Source organism: Pteropus alecto, unplaced genomic scaffold, assembly GCF_000325575.1.
Source record: "Pteropus alecto unplaced genomic scaffold, ASM32557v1 scaffold11, whole genome shotgun sequence".
NCBI lineage: Eukaryota > Metazoa > Chordata > Mammalia > Chiroptera > Pteropodidae > Pteropus > Pteropus alecto.
The window spans coordinates 4912508-4928811 of record NW_006431956.1 but is presented as its reverse complement, the minus strand read 5'-3'; the positions used below and the strand labels follow the sequence as shown (position 1 = coordinate 4928811).

The window sequence follows — 16304 nt, the reverse complement described above, 5'->3', positions numbered from 1 at the left end:
TCTGGTCAGAGTCCCCTTTGGTTTCTTCTCCAGTCAATCCTTCTTGGCTTAGGGGGCTCTGAGTGGTGGGTCAAGGTGACCCAGCTGCCGGGCAGTGCTGGTGCAAGCCCGTCATCGTTCTGTGATCACTGCCTCCTTTGTCCTGGTCTCACACAGACCTACCAGCACCATCAGCTCAGCTGGCCTCTCTTCCCTGCTCTTCTCTTCCTGATTCCCTTGTTTGCTGGTTTCTGATTAACGTGGGCAATCGGCATGTATACCAGCCCTTGGGTTGCTTTCAGGGCCTTTCAGATATTGGGGTGCTTCATTCCATCATACTCAGGTTCCCAAGAGGAACACAGAAGGCAAGCAAAACTATCTTCATTTCTGGTGAAGGATCTATCCTCTAACTCTCTTTAGTGAACCACGAGATATACTTTGAGCCTAAGGGGCTCCCCGCTTCCTTCTGAGGAGTTAGGTAATATAGGGGGACAATAGGAAATGAATACGCCCTACATCTGCCATTAACACGCTATTTGATTCTTAGGCAGGGGATTCCTCCTTCTTGGTCTAAGGTACTGTACTTTAGGGAGCATTATACACAATGGTTTTCTAACATTTAATAGAAATTTTAAAGGAGCAGGACATTTTTAGCAATTGAAACCTGTGTGTATGGAAGCCCAATGTGAAACAGATGAGTGCTGAGCTTCTTTGGTGGAATTTGGGTTCCACTAGGTGGGGTAGGCTGGATGGGTCTGGCAGAGCTGGAGCTGGGTCCCCAGGCTGTGCACTGCCATTGACTTCCTTTTGCAGGGAAGGTGGGGGCATTCTGTGTACTTGATTGGTTGACAACCTCTGACATACTCTGAGAAACCCGTTAGAACTGAGTAGAATTTAGACTACTGTGGTTAGTGATGAGGCTTCATACATGCGTTGTATTTTGGGTGCTCTATACAACTTATAAGAATAGACCTCATCTTCAAGGCATTTCTATCCGCAAGATCCACCCTACTCGCCATGGTCCTCATTTTACCTCCCTACCTCTCCAGGAGCTTAAGCAGGGAGATGGTGGACAGCCTTCTCAAATGAGTAGCCATTAATGCAACATCCCTCTTAATACAACACATCTAGAAAGACTCATTAGTAGGTTTTCATTGTTATTGAAATTGACTTCTGTGGTTTCCTAGTGTCTTCAAAGTGCCCTTGGGGAACTTACTCTTCCCATGGAGGTTTCCTTTTGATTTTCTTTTGTTGCTCTTGAAGGTTTGCCAGGGTCTCATGCATCTCTGTGCAGCTCTAAGCCTCAGATGTCTAAGATTGAGGACATCTTAGGACATGGTACTCAAAAAATGGAAAAGATAAGCCAACATGTTTTCTTATTTCTTATATATTAAAATTCTCTGAGAGGACACCAAAGGCAATATAAACACAGCCCGACTGTGAAATCAAAGCATCATTTAAAAAATAAACAAATAAGCTCAATGGGGTAGGATGATTACTCCCTTATTAAAAGCAACTTTGAGACCAGACAAAACAAACACAGAATTGGAGGAGGGTTATTAAATGTGAACTTGTCTGTGCTGCACAGGAAAATTTTCTACTTGGTCACTTCATGAAGAAATATATAGAGCAAGATGAAAGGATATATATCCATATATATATATTTAGTGTTGACATAATGCATAAGAATCAGTGGAGGAACTTGTTAAAATAGCAAATTCCTGCATTCCTCCAAACCCAGACATTCTGCTTCAGCAGGTGTCTGTGAAACATTGCAGGTGCTCTAACATAGATGGTCCCAGGAGGAAGTTTTGACATTCACCGATGATTGTATCTGAGCTACCAGCATGAAGACAGGCTATAGTCCAGGGACTTAAGTCCATTTTTGCAAACTCATTAAGAACGAGGGCCCTCATGCACACTTCTTTTTATTTCCCGAAATGCCTTCCCTCTACAAAATTTATTAGGGACTGGGTAGTAGTAGTTCTCTAATAAAAACAAAAGAAGTGTTGTTGTTAGTGTTGCATTGCATTATATTATATAGTGTTAGTTCTAAACATATCACAATCCGATTGAGTCATTAGATTATTCTTTCTGAAATTAATCAGTTTTCTGTTCTCTCTACTGATTTAATATTACTTGGAAAAATCAAAGGTTTTCACTTCCCCACTGATAGATACCAGAGGTCCGGAATGTTCAGGAGCACAACTCAACTTACTCACTAGTCTTTTGTCTATGATAGGGCCTCTCTTTTCATTGATCCATTCACATTCTACCCCAGGCCCTCCACCTTATTCCGACCTCAACCTGCAGGGCAAACCCACCATCTCTCAGGGCAGCCAGGCAAGACTCTCGGCCACTCCTGGGGCCAGCATGACTCAGGCCACCCACGGGGTTTGCAGCAGACCTCTCACGTCCTGGAAATAAGCTTTGGTCACTGCAGGGAAAGCAGACGAGCTCACCCCCTCCACGTGCATCTCCTGTCCTCTCTGGTCTGGCTTCTCTTTTTCCCCCATACCTTCTCCCTCTGGTTTCTTGCACTGTTGCTCTTATAGGGGAGGAAAAATAATCTTCTCCTACCCTTCTGAGTTCTTGGCTGAGACTCCTGTAATAAAAGGAAGATTAGGAAGAGAAAAACAAACAAATTTGCTAACACGCAGACCTCGTGTATATATGGGAGACACCCAGGAAAGGTGAGGAACTCCCTGAGGTGGCTTGGAATTCAGGCCTAAATGCCATCCTAATAGGGAAAGGGGAGGGGGGACATAGGCCTCTTAGGGGAGATAAAATCTACCAGCATGAAGACAGGCTATAGTCCAGGGACTTAGGCCTCTTAGGGGAGATGAAATTATTTTCACGAAGGATGAGGGCCCTTAGAAGAACAGATGGGAAAAGGTGGTATGACAGTTTGTGACAAGGTCTGTCTGGGTATGACGTTGACTTCTGGTCTGTTCGCCTGTGACAAGAGGCAGTTTTCCCTGGTTGATGAAACTGCCCAGCAGGAGATTATGACACTTGAGCTTCTTTTGGAGGCTCTGTCTTTAGGCAGATAAGGAGTTGAGAGAAAGCCTTTCCCTGCATTTGCTGGTTTTCAAGTGCCTATGGCTCAACATAATCAATATTCCAAAGTAGCATATTTTGGGGTGGCATGTCCTGAACTTCTATTTGTATTTTAGGGTAGCATATTCTGCTACCCTTCAGGCTCTCATCTCCAGGACTTGTGCTGCCTGTATGGGTGGGAACTCTATGGGTTGGGTATTATAGAACCGACTGCCCCGGGCAGAGACCCTGGCAATTGACAGTTTGTCCTTGGAGCAGACGCAGCTCTGTGCCAGGACATGAGGCTCTGCGAGAGGAGCAGGCTGGGTCTCTCTCTCACACACACATTAGCACAAATTGCACAGCTCCAGCCTTGCCTGCTTCCCAGCTGGTTCCCTACCTCCCTCTGCAGCCTCTCCTACACGCCCACCCTAGTCTGGGCTCTCCCGACCCTCCTCGCGGGAAAGAAGCACCATTCTTCCCTGAGGATAACGCTTCCTGTACAGCCCTCTCTTTCCCACTTTGGGGTCCAGGCAATGGGAACTAGGTTGTGTTCTCCCATCTTCTTCACTGTCACTTCTAGAGCATACTTGCTCTTTATTTTTTCTTTGGTACTTTTCTTTGTAACCTCTCATTTGGGTATGTGATAGATAAAGCACAGGAGGTCTCAAAATACGGAATGGTTCATCCAGGAATTTTAAATATCACCTTTATAGGTGTCTGTTGCAAACAGGTCAGTTCAGTAAATGCTTTGCACATCTCCCACAGAATGGCTTTTCCACCCATGTGTATAAGCTCCTGCTCTTCTGAGGTGTCTTTCCTCCAGTCATGTCACTTTGTCTTCCTCTTTTTCCTCTTCCTCAGCAGCATCCCCCACCTGCCTAATTGGCCTCTCATGGGACCTGATTTATAGTCGTTCTACATCTACTCCTGCCACAGCCCTGGGGGCCTGTAATATCTGTAAAGATAACCTGGCCAATATGCTGTCCCCATAATCCTGACCTCTCTGCCTCCAGTGACCTTCATATCCACGCCACTTCCAGTCACACCAGGATTGTGTCACCTCCTATACCTTCTCTACCCGAGAAACTCAAACCAGCAACGTCTCGTTCTGTGGTCCCATGGGTCCATCATTCTGCTTCTCTGGCCTAATACACTTGGTTCTTGACCTCATAGAAGGTGCCAGTGCCCAAATTCTTCCAATTTCTTGTGACATATTAGCACTTAACTGGACTTTCTGCTTACCAGGCTTCATTTGAACCCCTGATTGATCACTACAATTACTGTCTTACCTGAGCCTCTAACAACTCACACCTGTCCTTGGGGAGCCCCACCCCCTCAAACTCCAGCCCTGGACTACAGCAGCCTTCTGCTTTCACTCTTCTTGCCATCGAGTGGCTGAGAGTGCTGGAGAAAACAGATTGGTAAAATATATCTGTACGTTCTAAAACTTTATTACACACCCAATCATAAGAGGCATGTAAATAAATATATATAAGATAAAAGTCTTTGCCACAAACAGATGAAATTACTACTGGAGGAGTTTTTTTAATTGTTGTCAAGGGGAATTCTTGAATTCCAGTGCTTCATCCTTGCTTCTCTGTTTATTCTCTTTCTTTCATCGTTAAGAAATCTGTCTCATCAGCCTTGACTCCTTTTGCAGCCCTCTTACTGACTGTGAAGACCTCTCAATGCTAAGACAGAAACTGCTAAACTGAGATAAAAAGCCTTCTCCTCCTCGTAGAGAGCTCGTGCACTCATCCCTTCATTCACTCATTCATTTGTTTATTCCACAAACAGATGAGTGCCTACTTTATGGCAGACATGTCCTTGTAACAAGGAATACAGAGATGAACAAGACAGACAAGGTGCCTGCTTCATGCAGACTTATATTCTAGTGTGAGAAACAGACAAGAAAGAGAGGGGGAGGAAAGGAAAGGAAAAAAGACAGAAAAGGAAAGAAAATCAGAATTGTAGGTGCTAAGGAGAGAATCAAATTAAGATGATGGACAGTGTGACTGGGGACCCCAGAATGGGTGGTTAGGGAAGGACTGTCTCAGGGTAAACATCTGAGGTCTGAATGTTAGGAGACCATTAACGCTAGCATCGGAAGGCGGGGCGTTGAGCAAGAGGGGCTATGAGCTCAGGGAATATAAATTTCAGATCAGACCACATAAAACATAATTAACAGTATAATTTTGTATCCCCACGAAATACATTTTCAAAAAACCCTATTTCCCTTATTCATAGCTCCATTGAAATGACTATTTAGTCAGAGTCCACTGTGGAGAAATACAGCTCAGCAGCAAACACAGAGACAACTGAGAAATGTTAGCTGATGAATGGAATAGTCACTTCTGATAAATTTCTTTCCTAGGCAATTAATTTACCACACGTCCTAGGCAGGAATCCTACCTTTTCTTGTTCTCCGAGTAGGAAAGAAGAAGAAAAAACCAAATCAAACTAATCAGACCCAAACAAAGAAACCCAACCCCACTCAAAACTTCTCACCTCACCCCAAACAAAAATAACCCCTATTACTCACCAGCTCCAGCAATGAGAGAGGAGATTGCTATCAGGCTGTGACATCATTATATCCCGCACCAATTGCAGCAAAAGAGCAGAGAAGAGGTGAGGCTCTGGACAGAATGCTCAAGGAACAACACCCTTCCTCCTTGATTGTTTAGATCTGACTTGCAATCAAATACTAAAAATATGCCAGCTATAAATTGTTTGACCAACTCACTTGCTAGGGACTAAATTGTGTAACCCCCAAATTCATATGTTGAAGCCCCAACCCTCTCATGTGACTGTATTGGAGATTGGACCTTTAAGGAAGTTGACTGAAGTTAAAGGAGGTCATAAGGGTGGAGCCTCGATCCGATAGAAGTGGCACCCTTATAAGAAGAGGAAGAGACACCAGAGCTGAGCCCTCTCCACCGGGTGAGAACACAGTGAAGGTGGCCTTCTCTAAGCCAGGAAGAGAGTCATCACTAGAACTGGACAGTGTTGACACCTTGATCTTAGACTTCCCAGCCTCCAGAGCTGTGAGAAAATAAATGTCTGTGGTTTAAGCCACTCAGTCCATGATATTTTGTTATAGCAGCCTGAGCAGACTAAGACACAGAGATGACACAGTAAAATGAATTGAGGGAGTGTGACATCCGCCACCTGCCAGGTTCAGTGTTGACATAGTAGCTAATGAGATCGTGGTGACTCAAAGATTTAGTGTAAAATTAAAAAAAATACTCCTTATTTTTTGTAACTTGGAATTAATATATTATTTAAACCAGAAGTTAGTAATGTTTTGAGAGAGAGAGAGAGAGAGAGAGAGAGAGAGAGAGAGAGAGAGAGCGCGCGCGCGCGCGCGCGAGCGAGCGAGCAGGCCATTTGAAATGTTTGTTGAATGAGTAAATGAATATATGAAAATGATACCACTGACTTCATAATAGTTAAGACCTGTACTTCTACATTTTCCCCCTGGTATTGAGGCGAGCTTTATTTTTAACCAAGGCCAGGCACATATCAAGCACATTGTCAGGGCTTCAGGATGACTTTAGGAGGCTCTAAGCCATTTGCCTTCATGAGCCCCTTCCTCTATAAAAAAAATTGTTTTAGAATGTCATTCTTCTGATTTTGAAAGACATGAACACAAAGACATTTTCATGAACCCATAAAAGTATCACGAGCCCTCGGCACCTAACCTCTGTGCCTGACAGAAGTTCATTCCCAGTTTCTGGGATCTGAGTCCCACTTCTATCACTTATTAGCTGTGGGATTTGGGGACAGTCACTTGGTATCCTTATCTATAAAAATAAGCTGGATGTAGGTGTAACAATATGGAGAAAAATCTTTCGTTAGCAAGAAGCTTGTTTGGTTGGGGGAAGACTTTGCTAAGTGTCTTAGGCTGGGGTGTGTTGGAAGAATAAGACCTTGTTTTATGCTGGCACAGGGTAAGCGTGAGCTGAGCGTGAGTTTGCCACCACCCCTCCTGACCCCAGGATGCCTGGTAAAGGGATATGGGGATCGAGAACAGAAATGTGGAATAGAGAACCTTAGGGAGAGGCTTCTTTTCTCAGGACATCTTCAGTAATGTTTCCATTTCTCATGGAAGCTTTCTGAGAGTTGAACCTCTTTGGGAAAGCTGAAGGTGCTGAGTTCTGCTCCGAAGTGGACTTGGATCAGAACTGAAGGGCTCCGCCCGAGTGCTGGAAGCACTCAGTAAACCTGCCTTTTAATATTAACAGCCCAGGGCAGGATTGAAAGCTCGCTTCTGCCTCATTTTTAACCAATACACTAACTAGCCCAGATAATTATCTTGGGCAGTGGTTCTCAGCTTGGAGTGATTTTGTCCTTCCTATCCTAGGGCACTTTTGTCAATGTCTGGAGATATTTTCGGTTGCCACAACTGGGTGGGAGGGTGCCACTGGTGTCCAGTGGGTGGGAGCCATGGATGCTGCTAAACATCCTGCAGTGCATACGAAGCTGGACAACAAAGGATTATCGGCCCAAACTGTCCATCTTGCCAAGCTTGAGAAACTCTGATATAAAGACTTTCCTCTCGTGGCCATCCCCGGAGTAAAAAATTGGGGAGCAATCTTTATAGCACACTGTGAGGTCAGCTGACTCCATTTGAAAAAAATCAAAGTATAAAGCAAACAACTATATTTATGAGCTTTTTCCTCTCCACTGCCTCAGGCGAACTGGCATCTAGCCAGCTTTACTATATAACCTGTTAAATCAGTTACTTTTTTTCTCAGGACTGAAAAGCATATGTGATTTTTCAGTCACCTAGATGCAAGTTAGGCGTCCAGGATTTCTATCCAGAGCTTAGCTACCATCGCCCTCTGCTGGACAATTTTATGACCGCCGCTTTAAGTGTTGAGAACAAGTAGTTGATCCTGATCATTCTGATTTAGCAAGTGTCTGGGGCCACCAACTTTTTTCTTTGAACATGTAATTGCCTAAAAGGGCAGGGTTCTATTGGTTTATAGGCTAAATTTGTTTCTTATATAGTACCCAAAGTTTAGAAATTATTTGGTAATGATTAAATATCCCTTGTTCTTCTCTGTAAGCACAGAGGCCCTTGTCATTTCCTCAGTAGTAAGAGCACCAGGGGCATCTCTTGTTCTAATATTTGGTCACTTTGGTGCCTGACACAGAGCTCCTACATCCCTTGGAATTTTCTGGATGACAGCAGAGTCTTCTGTTCTAATGAAGTGATGCTGGGATTCACTTCAAAATAATCTGGGAGATGGAGAGGTGCGGGGAGAGGGCAGATGATATGAGATTGGCCAGGATCATTGATGAATTATCCACTGATAATTGTTAAAGCTGGTTAATGTGAACATGGCAGTTTATCACATGTTCTCACGACTTTTCCATGTGTCTGAAGTTGTTCATAATAAAAACCCTCAAAAATCTATGCCATTCCAGGTTAGAGTCCTGTATCTGGTGGTAGGGAAGGTGGAAGAGGCCATATGAAGGTCGACATTGATGCTAATGAGTGACAGGGACCCTGGGCGTCTCCTGCACCATCACTGTGCTAAGACAGCCCGCTTGAGGGGCGAAGAAAACAGTCCTTTAAGAAAACTGGACGTTTTCTTTCAATACTTAGTAGTTCCAGACTTTCCAAGACAGACTCGTCATTCACAGCAAGAATCAGTCATCTCTAAGAAGTAAGTCCTAGTGATTGTTTTACCAAGTTCTCCATAATTTATTTGAAAAAGAAACAGAATTAAGCCTGAAATATGTCCTTAAAGGAGTTGGAGAGGCACGATGCCAGAGGATGAGCTGCTCATTAAAGGCCGGCCGTTTGTCTCAGGTCTCTGTGCGAGCCCCGAGCGGCTGTCAGCGCAGGAGGAGCAGTTAAGTGGGATTAGCCGAGCCCTGGGCTGCTGCAAAGATGGATGGTTTCTGAGTGGAACCTCTTCTCCTCGCAGCGACCACGCATGATATTGAGTGAAATAATGGTCAGCGAGAACATCACCAACCCCCTAATGAGAAGCTGTTGACAGAAAAGTTGCTCTAACATCCATCAAAAAGCCAATAAACATCAAGGAAGGGACTGGAGATGTAGCACCTCATAAATTCCTTCTTTAGGGGCCTCTAGAGAGGAGTTTTGGGAAAACACACCTGCTCAATGTTTATTAAACGTAAACTCCAGAAGTGTAGCACACTTATGTCTTACCGTGACAGTGGTTAAGGGATGTCAGTAGAGTGGTCACACCATCTTTTGGTCAGACGATCCTGCTTTTGGTACCAATACTGGCCAGGTCTCTATCTTATGAGTTACTCAGATGTTGTCTGTGTGATGTCACAGTTTGTGGTTAACTCAGAGCCAAGATCCTTTCCAGCTGCAAAAGCCAAAGCTTTATGTAGATGATCCCATTTACTTACTAGTGAGTCAAAATCCATTTCTCCTCTCAAGTCCTGTAATTTATGCCTATGGTGTTCATTTAGCAATCAATCCTGTTGCTTCAAAGTCTTCTGTTGATAAATCTTGTTTTTGTTTTTTCGTTAGGGGAGGGGATGATCACTGAGTGGCTGAGGCAGATCATTAGATCTGCCTCTTCACTGAGTTTGGGTTCCTGCAAAGGCAGACCCTGAATCGAGGACTGTGTGAAGGCTGTTTATTTGCAAAGCTATCACAAGTGAACACATGGGCCAAGGTCAGGCAGGGGAGGAGAGAAGCCGGTAATGTTTGCGTGAATGGGCAGGTTGGTGCTGTGGGTAACAGAGCTCAGCTCTGCGGGGCTTTCTGAGAAGACAAAGCACACATCTCAGAATTGTTCCCTCAGACAGTGGGGGCTGGGGCATTTATCCATGGACTCCCATCTGCTGCTGCTTGAGGGGTGTCCCTGGAGGCCTTAACTCCCCCCACTTCTGGGTTGGCCTGTTGAAAGCTGAGCAAGCTCCTGAATGCCAAAAATCACCCTCAGAAAGGCACAGAGACAAAAGCGTTGGAGGGGGCGACTTAGCTCAAGCTGCTGTAATAAAATACCACAACCTGGGGGTGGGGTGGGGTGGGGCTGAAACAACAGACATTTATTTTCTCACAGTTCTGGAGGCTGGAAGTCCAAGATCAAGGTGTCACAGGGTTAGTTTCTCCTGAGGCCTCCGTCCTTGGCTTCTAGACAGTCGCCTTCTCTCTGAGTCCCCACGTGGCCTTTCCTCTGTGTACACTCATCCTTCTTGTCTCTCTCTCTTCTTATTAGGACGCTAGTCCTATAGGATTAGGGCTCCATCCTTATGACCTCACTTAACCTTATTTCCTCTTTAGATGCCCCTTCCACAAATACAGTCAGTGGGGGCAGGGCTCCAAGATACGAATTTTGAGGGAACACAATTCCGTCCACAACATGGGGAAGCTCTTACCTGTGGGAATTGTCCATCACAGCTGCAGGTGAAATGGAGGCGGGTCATGGTCACAGGGGCGTGGGGTGGGTCATCAGCAACATTGCTCTATATGTATAGTTTAGTTTACTCCTGCCAACCACTTAGGAGGCAGATGTTATTATCACCCCTATTTAACCATGAAGAAACTGGGACTCAGAGAGGTCAGTTTAAACAACTAGGCCCACGTCACATGGCTAGTCGTAAGAGTGGGCTCGAAGGCAACCCAACTACCTGACTCTTGTCCCATGATAACTGTTTTGTATTTGAATTGTAACATGGTAGTGACGTATCTTGTCTGACTCTCCTGGAGGGTCAGAATTGTCTTATACTTAAAAAAAATAAAACACCATCCCATAGTGCCTAGCATAGTAACAAATGAGACAATTGTGGTTTAAGTTTCAAGTAAGCATATCAACCCCTTTTATAGCTACTATGCAGAGCAAATCTATTAGATATCTTCACTCCTTGCCAACCAACCATATATTTCACATATCTCTCTATGTGAAGAATGTTTTATCACAAGAAGCATTAAGCGGTTGAAGACTAAAACATGCTTCAACTATGCTTTAGAGAAAATAAACAGGCTTTACAGAACCCCTGGGTCTGATTTCATCCAGAATATCGACCTACATTTACAAAGAGTTGTTTACAACTTTCTTGGACCGACAATGAAAACACTGATTTAATTCATGTTCTGCTCAGCTATTTAACTTTCCAGAACTGATTTAGAAAATGGAATCTGAGAATTTCAAAAAAAAAAAAAAACTGACTATATCACGTAGCCTGTATGGGGAAATGTACCCTGGCCACACTGAACTGGACCTGACAAGTCTGCTCTGTGCTGGATAGTGTCTCGGCTCTGAGAATTTAAAACAAAAAACAAAAACAAAAACAAAAAACAAGGATTTATGTGGCTCTCAGAAACACACTCCTGTTGGAGGCAGGGAGAATGATACGCAAGACTGTGAATTAAAAACAATAACTTAACATGCTTCCTGCACAATAGAGGTATCTGCAAAGTGATGCAATGTGGCGATCCACCTACAAGCAGGTAAGGGGGACAGCAGGCTGGCCTGGAGCAGGAATCACAAACCCATGCTCCAGAGCCTGGCCTTCAAAACCCCACTCTCCTGTATAGGCTGCATCATACCGATAGGTCTTAAAAATTCTCAGACCACATTCCTACATCAGTTTCAGAAAGTTAAATAGCTGACTGAAACATGCTCCTTACTAGCTGTGTCATGACAGGCAAATCATTTAATATCTTTGTGTTTCCATTTCTCATCTGTATAATAGGGTTCATAAAGCCTGCTTCATAGAGCTTTTGTGAGGACTAAAGTATTAATATCTGCAAAATGCTTAAAACAGTGCGGGGCACGGAGCAATCACTATATACATCTAAGCATCAAGTTTTAAATCACACTTCACTTTGACCAATACTTTTTTTTCTTTTTCTAAATTCTTACCAATGTCTAAAATTGGGAATTTTCATCTCAACACAGAATTTGGTAAGGCAGATATTGAAAACATGCAACATAAAATGGAAAGATTTCTTAAACGCGTAAAAAAAATACTTTCCAATTGTTTTGAGGGTTTGTATTTAAACATTCCTGGACAGCAGCACAGGGAGATCCGAACGAAATATCTGTGTAAAATCAATGAGGATGTCAGAAGAGTGCACGCTGGGAATATAAACCTCACAACACCTGATTTGCCCCCCATATTCCTGTGGAACAGCCACCTCCCCTAATTCGGAGCCAGTGTAGGCTAGACTGTTCCATCCAAGGGACACTGTAGGCATAGCATGGATGGCCTGCAGCAGTCCATAGGCCTCTGTTAGGGACCTGAAAAATAAACCTTGAGCTCTAAAATATGAAAGAAAAACCCTTGCAAGACTGAAATTTAATATTTTATTGACTATAACACATCAGCTTCAATAGTTAAATTTAACTCTTGCCTACTTGATGATTGCCAAGAAATAATCATTGTTAATCAGATATTTCAAAACAATTTTTAAAAGCAAATCATTCAGCTCCCTTCCCTAAACAGGGGATTTGCGTTCAGTGTGGAATATGAGTATATTCTGATATTTAATGTGATGTGAGGTGGGACACCCAAAAGCATGAGCGTTGAGGGCCAATGGAGGCCCTTACAGCTGCCCAAGTGGAGAATTTTAAGAGGTTTCAGAAGTCCACAAGGCTCCTCGCAGTCCTGTCCAAGCCGACGGGCGGCTGCCCGCAGTTTCCTCACAGAAGCCTCGCTGCTTCAGCCTTTAAAATGCAGATGCTGCTGGAGGGAGATGTCACTCCACCCTGACGCAGTTCACACATTTTAGTGTGCAGGAGAAACATGCAGAAATCTTTTTTTTTTTTTAATGCATATTTTTGGGCCCCCAAAACCAGAATTTGTGATTTAGCAGGTCTGGCAAGGAGCCCAGGAAAGTGCAGATCATCCATGGGCCACACTGTGAAAACACTTAGTGCAGTGGGTTTTTAAAGGAAGGAAGGAGGAGGGGGCTGGCCGAGTAGCGCACCTGCATGGAAGTCGGGGAACTGCCAGGCTGGTAGAGATCTGCCCGGCAGAGGGTCTTCCTAGCCATGGCACCTTCTCAAGGTTCAGGCATGTCCCAAAAAGCTCTGAGCATCTCTGATGGATTTCTTATTCTCAAATCTAATCAGGTATTTTCAACGTAAAGGTAACATGCCCATATTCTCCATTTGTAAAAAAGCATTTTCTGTGAACAGAGACTGCCTGTTTCAAGTTTTACAGCAAGGTGCCCAATCCTAGTACCACAGAATCTGGACTGTCAGAACTAAGAGGACAGGAGTGCATTGGACACTCCTGTTGTTTGTTTATGATGGTCAAACTGAGCACTGAAAGAAGTTGCCTCACCTGCACACAGTGACACAGAGAGTTGAGGGCAAACCTGGGACTGGAACTTGGTGTTCTTCGTGTTCAAATCCATGCTTTTCCTGAATCCCCTTCAGTAAGTAAAACCGTGTTGCGTTGGCGATGCAGTTTCTGACTGGCTTCCTTGGCGCACACTGGTAGTCTGTCTCTCCAAGCTGGAACGCAGTCTTTCCGTGTGTTGGGAGTAGAGTGTGGTGGTCAGGAGCACAGGCTTCAGAATCATGCAGGCCCAAACCCACACGCTGCCTCTCCCCGCCCCCGGGGTGAATATCTTACCTTCTCGGACCCTCCTAGATGCCAGGGTCCAGGGGCTACTGCATAGGGCTGCCTGGCAGCCCGAGGTTAGGCTCATTAAATCACCATGTTCCCAGATTCACTGGTGTGAAGTTCATCAGCCATTCCCTCCACTTGCCTTCGCAGTGGTCTCTCGACTGGGTGAGAGGCAGCGAGCTGCCTCTTCCCTGACTTTCTAGCCCCTGCACAACGGGGCTGCGCTCAGCAAAGCTCCCTGAGAAGTAAGTGATACAGAGGGAAAAGCGAACACACTACTTTGCAGAGGCACTTGTGCTTGTCTGAAATGTTTCACTCAATGTCCCAGTGGAAGGAAGCAGAGATACAGGTTAAATCCAAATTTACATATGCTTTGGTGTGAATTACCTCACTTCGGAGGGTGGGCAGCAGACTTTCCTTCTGGATTATTTTCTGCACAGGTGACAATGAAGATTTCTAGCTAACCCCTGAGTGCACCTCAACTCACAGGCTGGGAGGCCGTCACAGGCCCGAGGATTTCGTGCTTGGAGGCACTTACTGTGCAGCTCACACAGACACCGGAGAGTTAACTTTTGCTTTTCATTTGCCAAACGTGTGAGAGGCCCTGTTACTTTCTCCAAGGCCCAGCAAGTTCGTAACACTCTCTCCTCTGCACTGCGTGATCCGACAACTGCCGAGCAGTAGCTGCCATAGTAGGCCACCTAGCGAGAAGGCGCAGGAGGGCCCTGCTGACGGCACTATTCTGAGCAGACCGTGACAGCCCTGTCTCTCACGACCTAGTTTATAACTGCAGCCAGCTCTATATTGGCTTCGCAGTAAAAACTCCATGAGTGGCCTGCCAGTGATCAAACCCGACGTCCCTCGCACACAGGCACAGTTCCGTAGCAAGGAAGATCTGGTCCCTTACTTTGGGGAACTGCCATGGTGCAGGCAAGTCATTTCTTTAGTCTGGTCCCCCATCAGCCCAGGCTCTCGCCAGCAGAACGAGCACCTGGGCTTTACCAGGCAGACGGGGCTGGAACCCTCACTCCGCCCACTCCAGCTCCATGGACTGAGTGGGCCTCAACTCCTGTACACGGGGCAGATGGCTGCAGGGCCAGCTCCTCGGGGCACGTGCTGGGTGTCTGGTAGGCTGTAGTTCTAGGAGGGGCACCCTTAGAACAAGCTCCTCCTTTCTGAGAAAACATTTTCTTTTTAATCTTTCTAAACTGGCAAAGAAAAATATTGCCAGTCGCCTACTGTACATCCATCAGTATGGGCATACAAAGAAAAAAAAATCAGTTGATTTCTTTTTTTTCTCAGACAGCTTACAGCCTGGTTGGGAAGATACAATTGCCAGTCTCTCTAACTATTTAATCTTTTAAAATGAATTAAGATTATTCCAAAGCCATAGGCATGATTATTTCTCCTTAGAACCAAGAAGATGTGTAGTGTGGAGACCATCTTGTGGACATCTGAAATGTTTCATGTGTCTTGGGCATAGGAAATACCTTCACCTCGGGACACTTCTGATCACACACACGGGTTGGCATCCTTCTTCCACCTTCTCCCATGTCACGGCGATCCCTCACTTACGGTCCAGTTTCAGGCTTTCTACTGTAATAGGCCCAGCTTAGGTGCTCACCACTCCTTTCCCCTGGGTCTCATGGCTTTTAACCAGACCCCAGGCAGCGGGCCTGTTACTAATGTTATAGAGGCAGGCTGTCTTCTGCTACAGTCACGAGGCAGCACTGGCGGTTGCGGTCGGACAGCGGGGGTCAGGTGGGGAGTCCTGAGCACTGCCCCCGGGCTCACTCGCCCTCCATGCCTCTGGTAAGGCCGGCTCAGTGTGACCAGACGGGTTTTCTCTTCTGGATGAAGGCCTTGATTCCCTCCTGCCCGTCCCGCAGGGCCACGTTGTCCACCATGGTCTGGGAGGCGAGGTGGTAGGCCTTTCTAAGGTCTTGGTGCAGCTGCTTGTAGAAGGTGGCCTTGCCCAAAGACACCACCGGCCGGCTCAGCGAGGCGATCTTCCTCGCAATTCTCATGGTCTCTTCCTCCAGCTGCTCTTCTGGCACTACTCTGCTCAGGAGCCCGTGCAGCAAGGCCTCCTGAGCGGAAATGGGCTCCCCAGTAAAAAGCATCTCCAAGGCGACCTGAGGGAGGAAACATGGGCAATTAAGGCCCTTGCCTTCTGACCCACTGCCACCTAAGTCCCACTCTCTCTATTTGCCTCTGTTGAGACTATCGGCATCCTGACTTCCCTCCAACCTCGGCCCAGTTATCTGCTTCCTCAAGTAACATGTCATCCATCACCCCTCCCGTCTCCAGTACCCAGACTCCTGCCAGGGACAGATGGGATCTCTCCAGGAGCAAGGAGAGGGAGGGACTCTGTGTCCTCGTCCTCCTTCCCCAGAGCTGAGCTCCAGCCCTGCCGAGGCAGGAGAGTCAAGCTGCTTCTTTCAAGGGCCAAGCACAGGACAGCAGCCACATCTGATGGGATGAAACCTAAAACACCGAAGCAGCGAGGCCCAGCACCTCCCACAAACCAATGCAGTGGCTGCTTCCCAGTAGAGAAATGTTCAAAGAAGCCACCACCTCAGTCTGATTTGAGAGAGCAGAACCCCTGTATCCCAGAGAAGGCGGGGGAGTGAAAGGAAATGCCTTCCAGAAGCCGATGAGGGGCCTAGCATGATTGTAACTTAGAAGGAGAGGCCGCTCTCTTTCCC

At 45.8% G+C, this 16304-nt stretch overlaps 1 protein-coding gene and 1 long non-coding RNA gene across 2 annotated transcripts in view; one reads left to right on the top strand and one right to left on the bottom strand.

Annotated features, from left to right (window-relative positions):
• The window catches only part of LOC107195319, a 51999-nt gene that overhangs the window by 23686 nt on the left and 12009 nt on the right, over positions 1 to 16304 (top strand). The window lies entirely within an intron of this gene.
• ECHDC3 (enoyl-CoA hydratase domain containing 3) overlaps positions 12313 to 16304 on the bottom strand; it is a 19122-nt gene continuing 15130 nt past the window's right edge. The window contains exons 5-6 of the mRNA XM_015585587.2: positions 13603 to 15731; positions 12313 to 13493 (exon numbers count right to left, since the gene is read on the bottom strand). Coding sequence (XP_015441073.1) covers positions 15420 to 15731 — 312 coding nt within the window. The 3' untranslated portion in view covers positions 12313 to 13493; positions 13603 to 15419. The remainder of the gene's footprint in view (positions 13494 to 13602; positions 15732 to 16304) is intronic.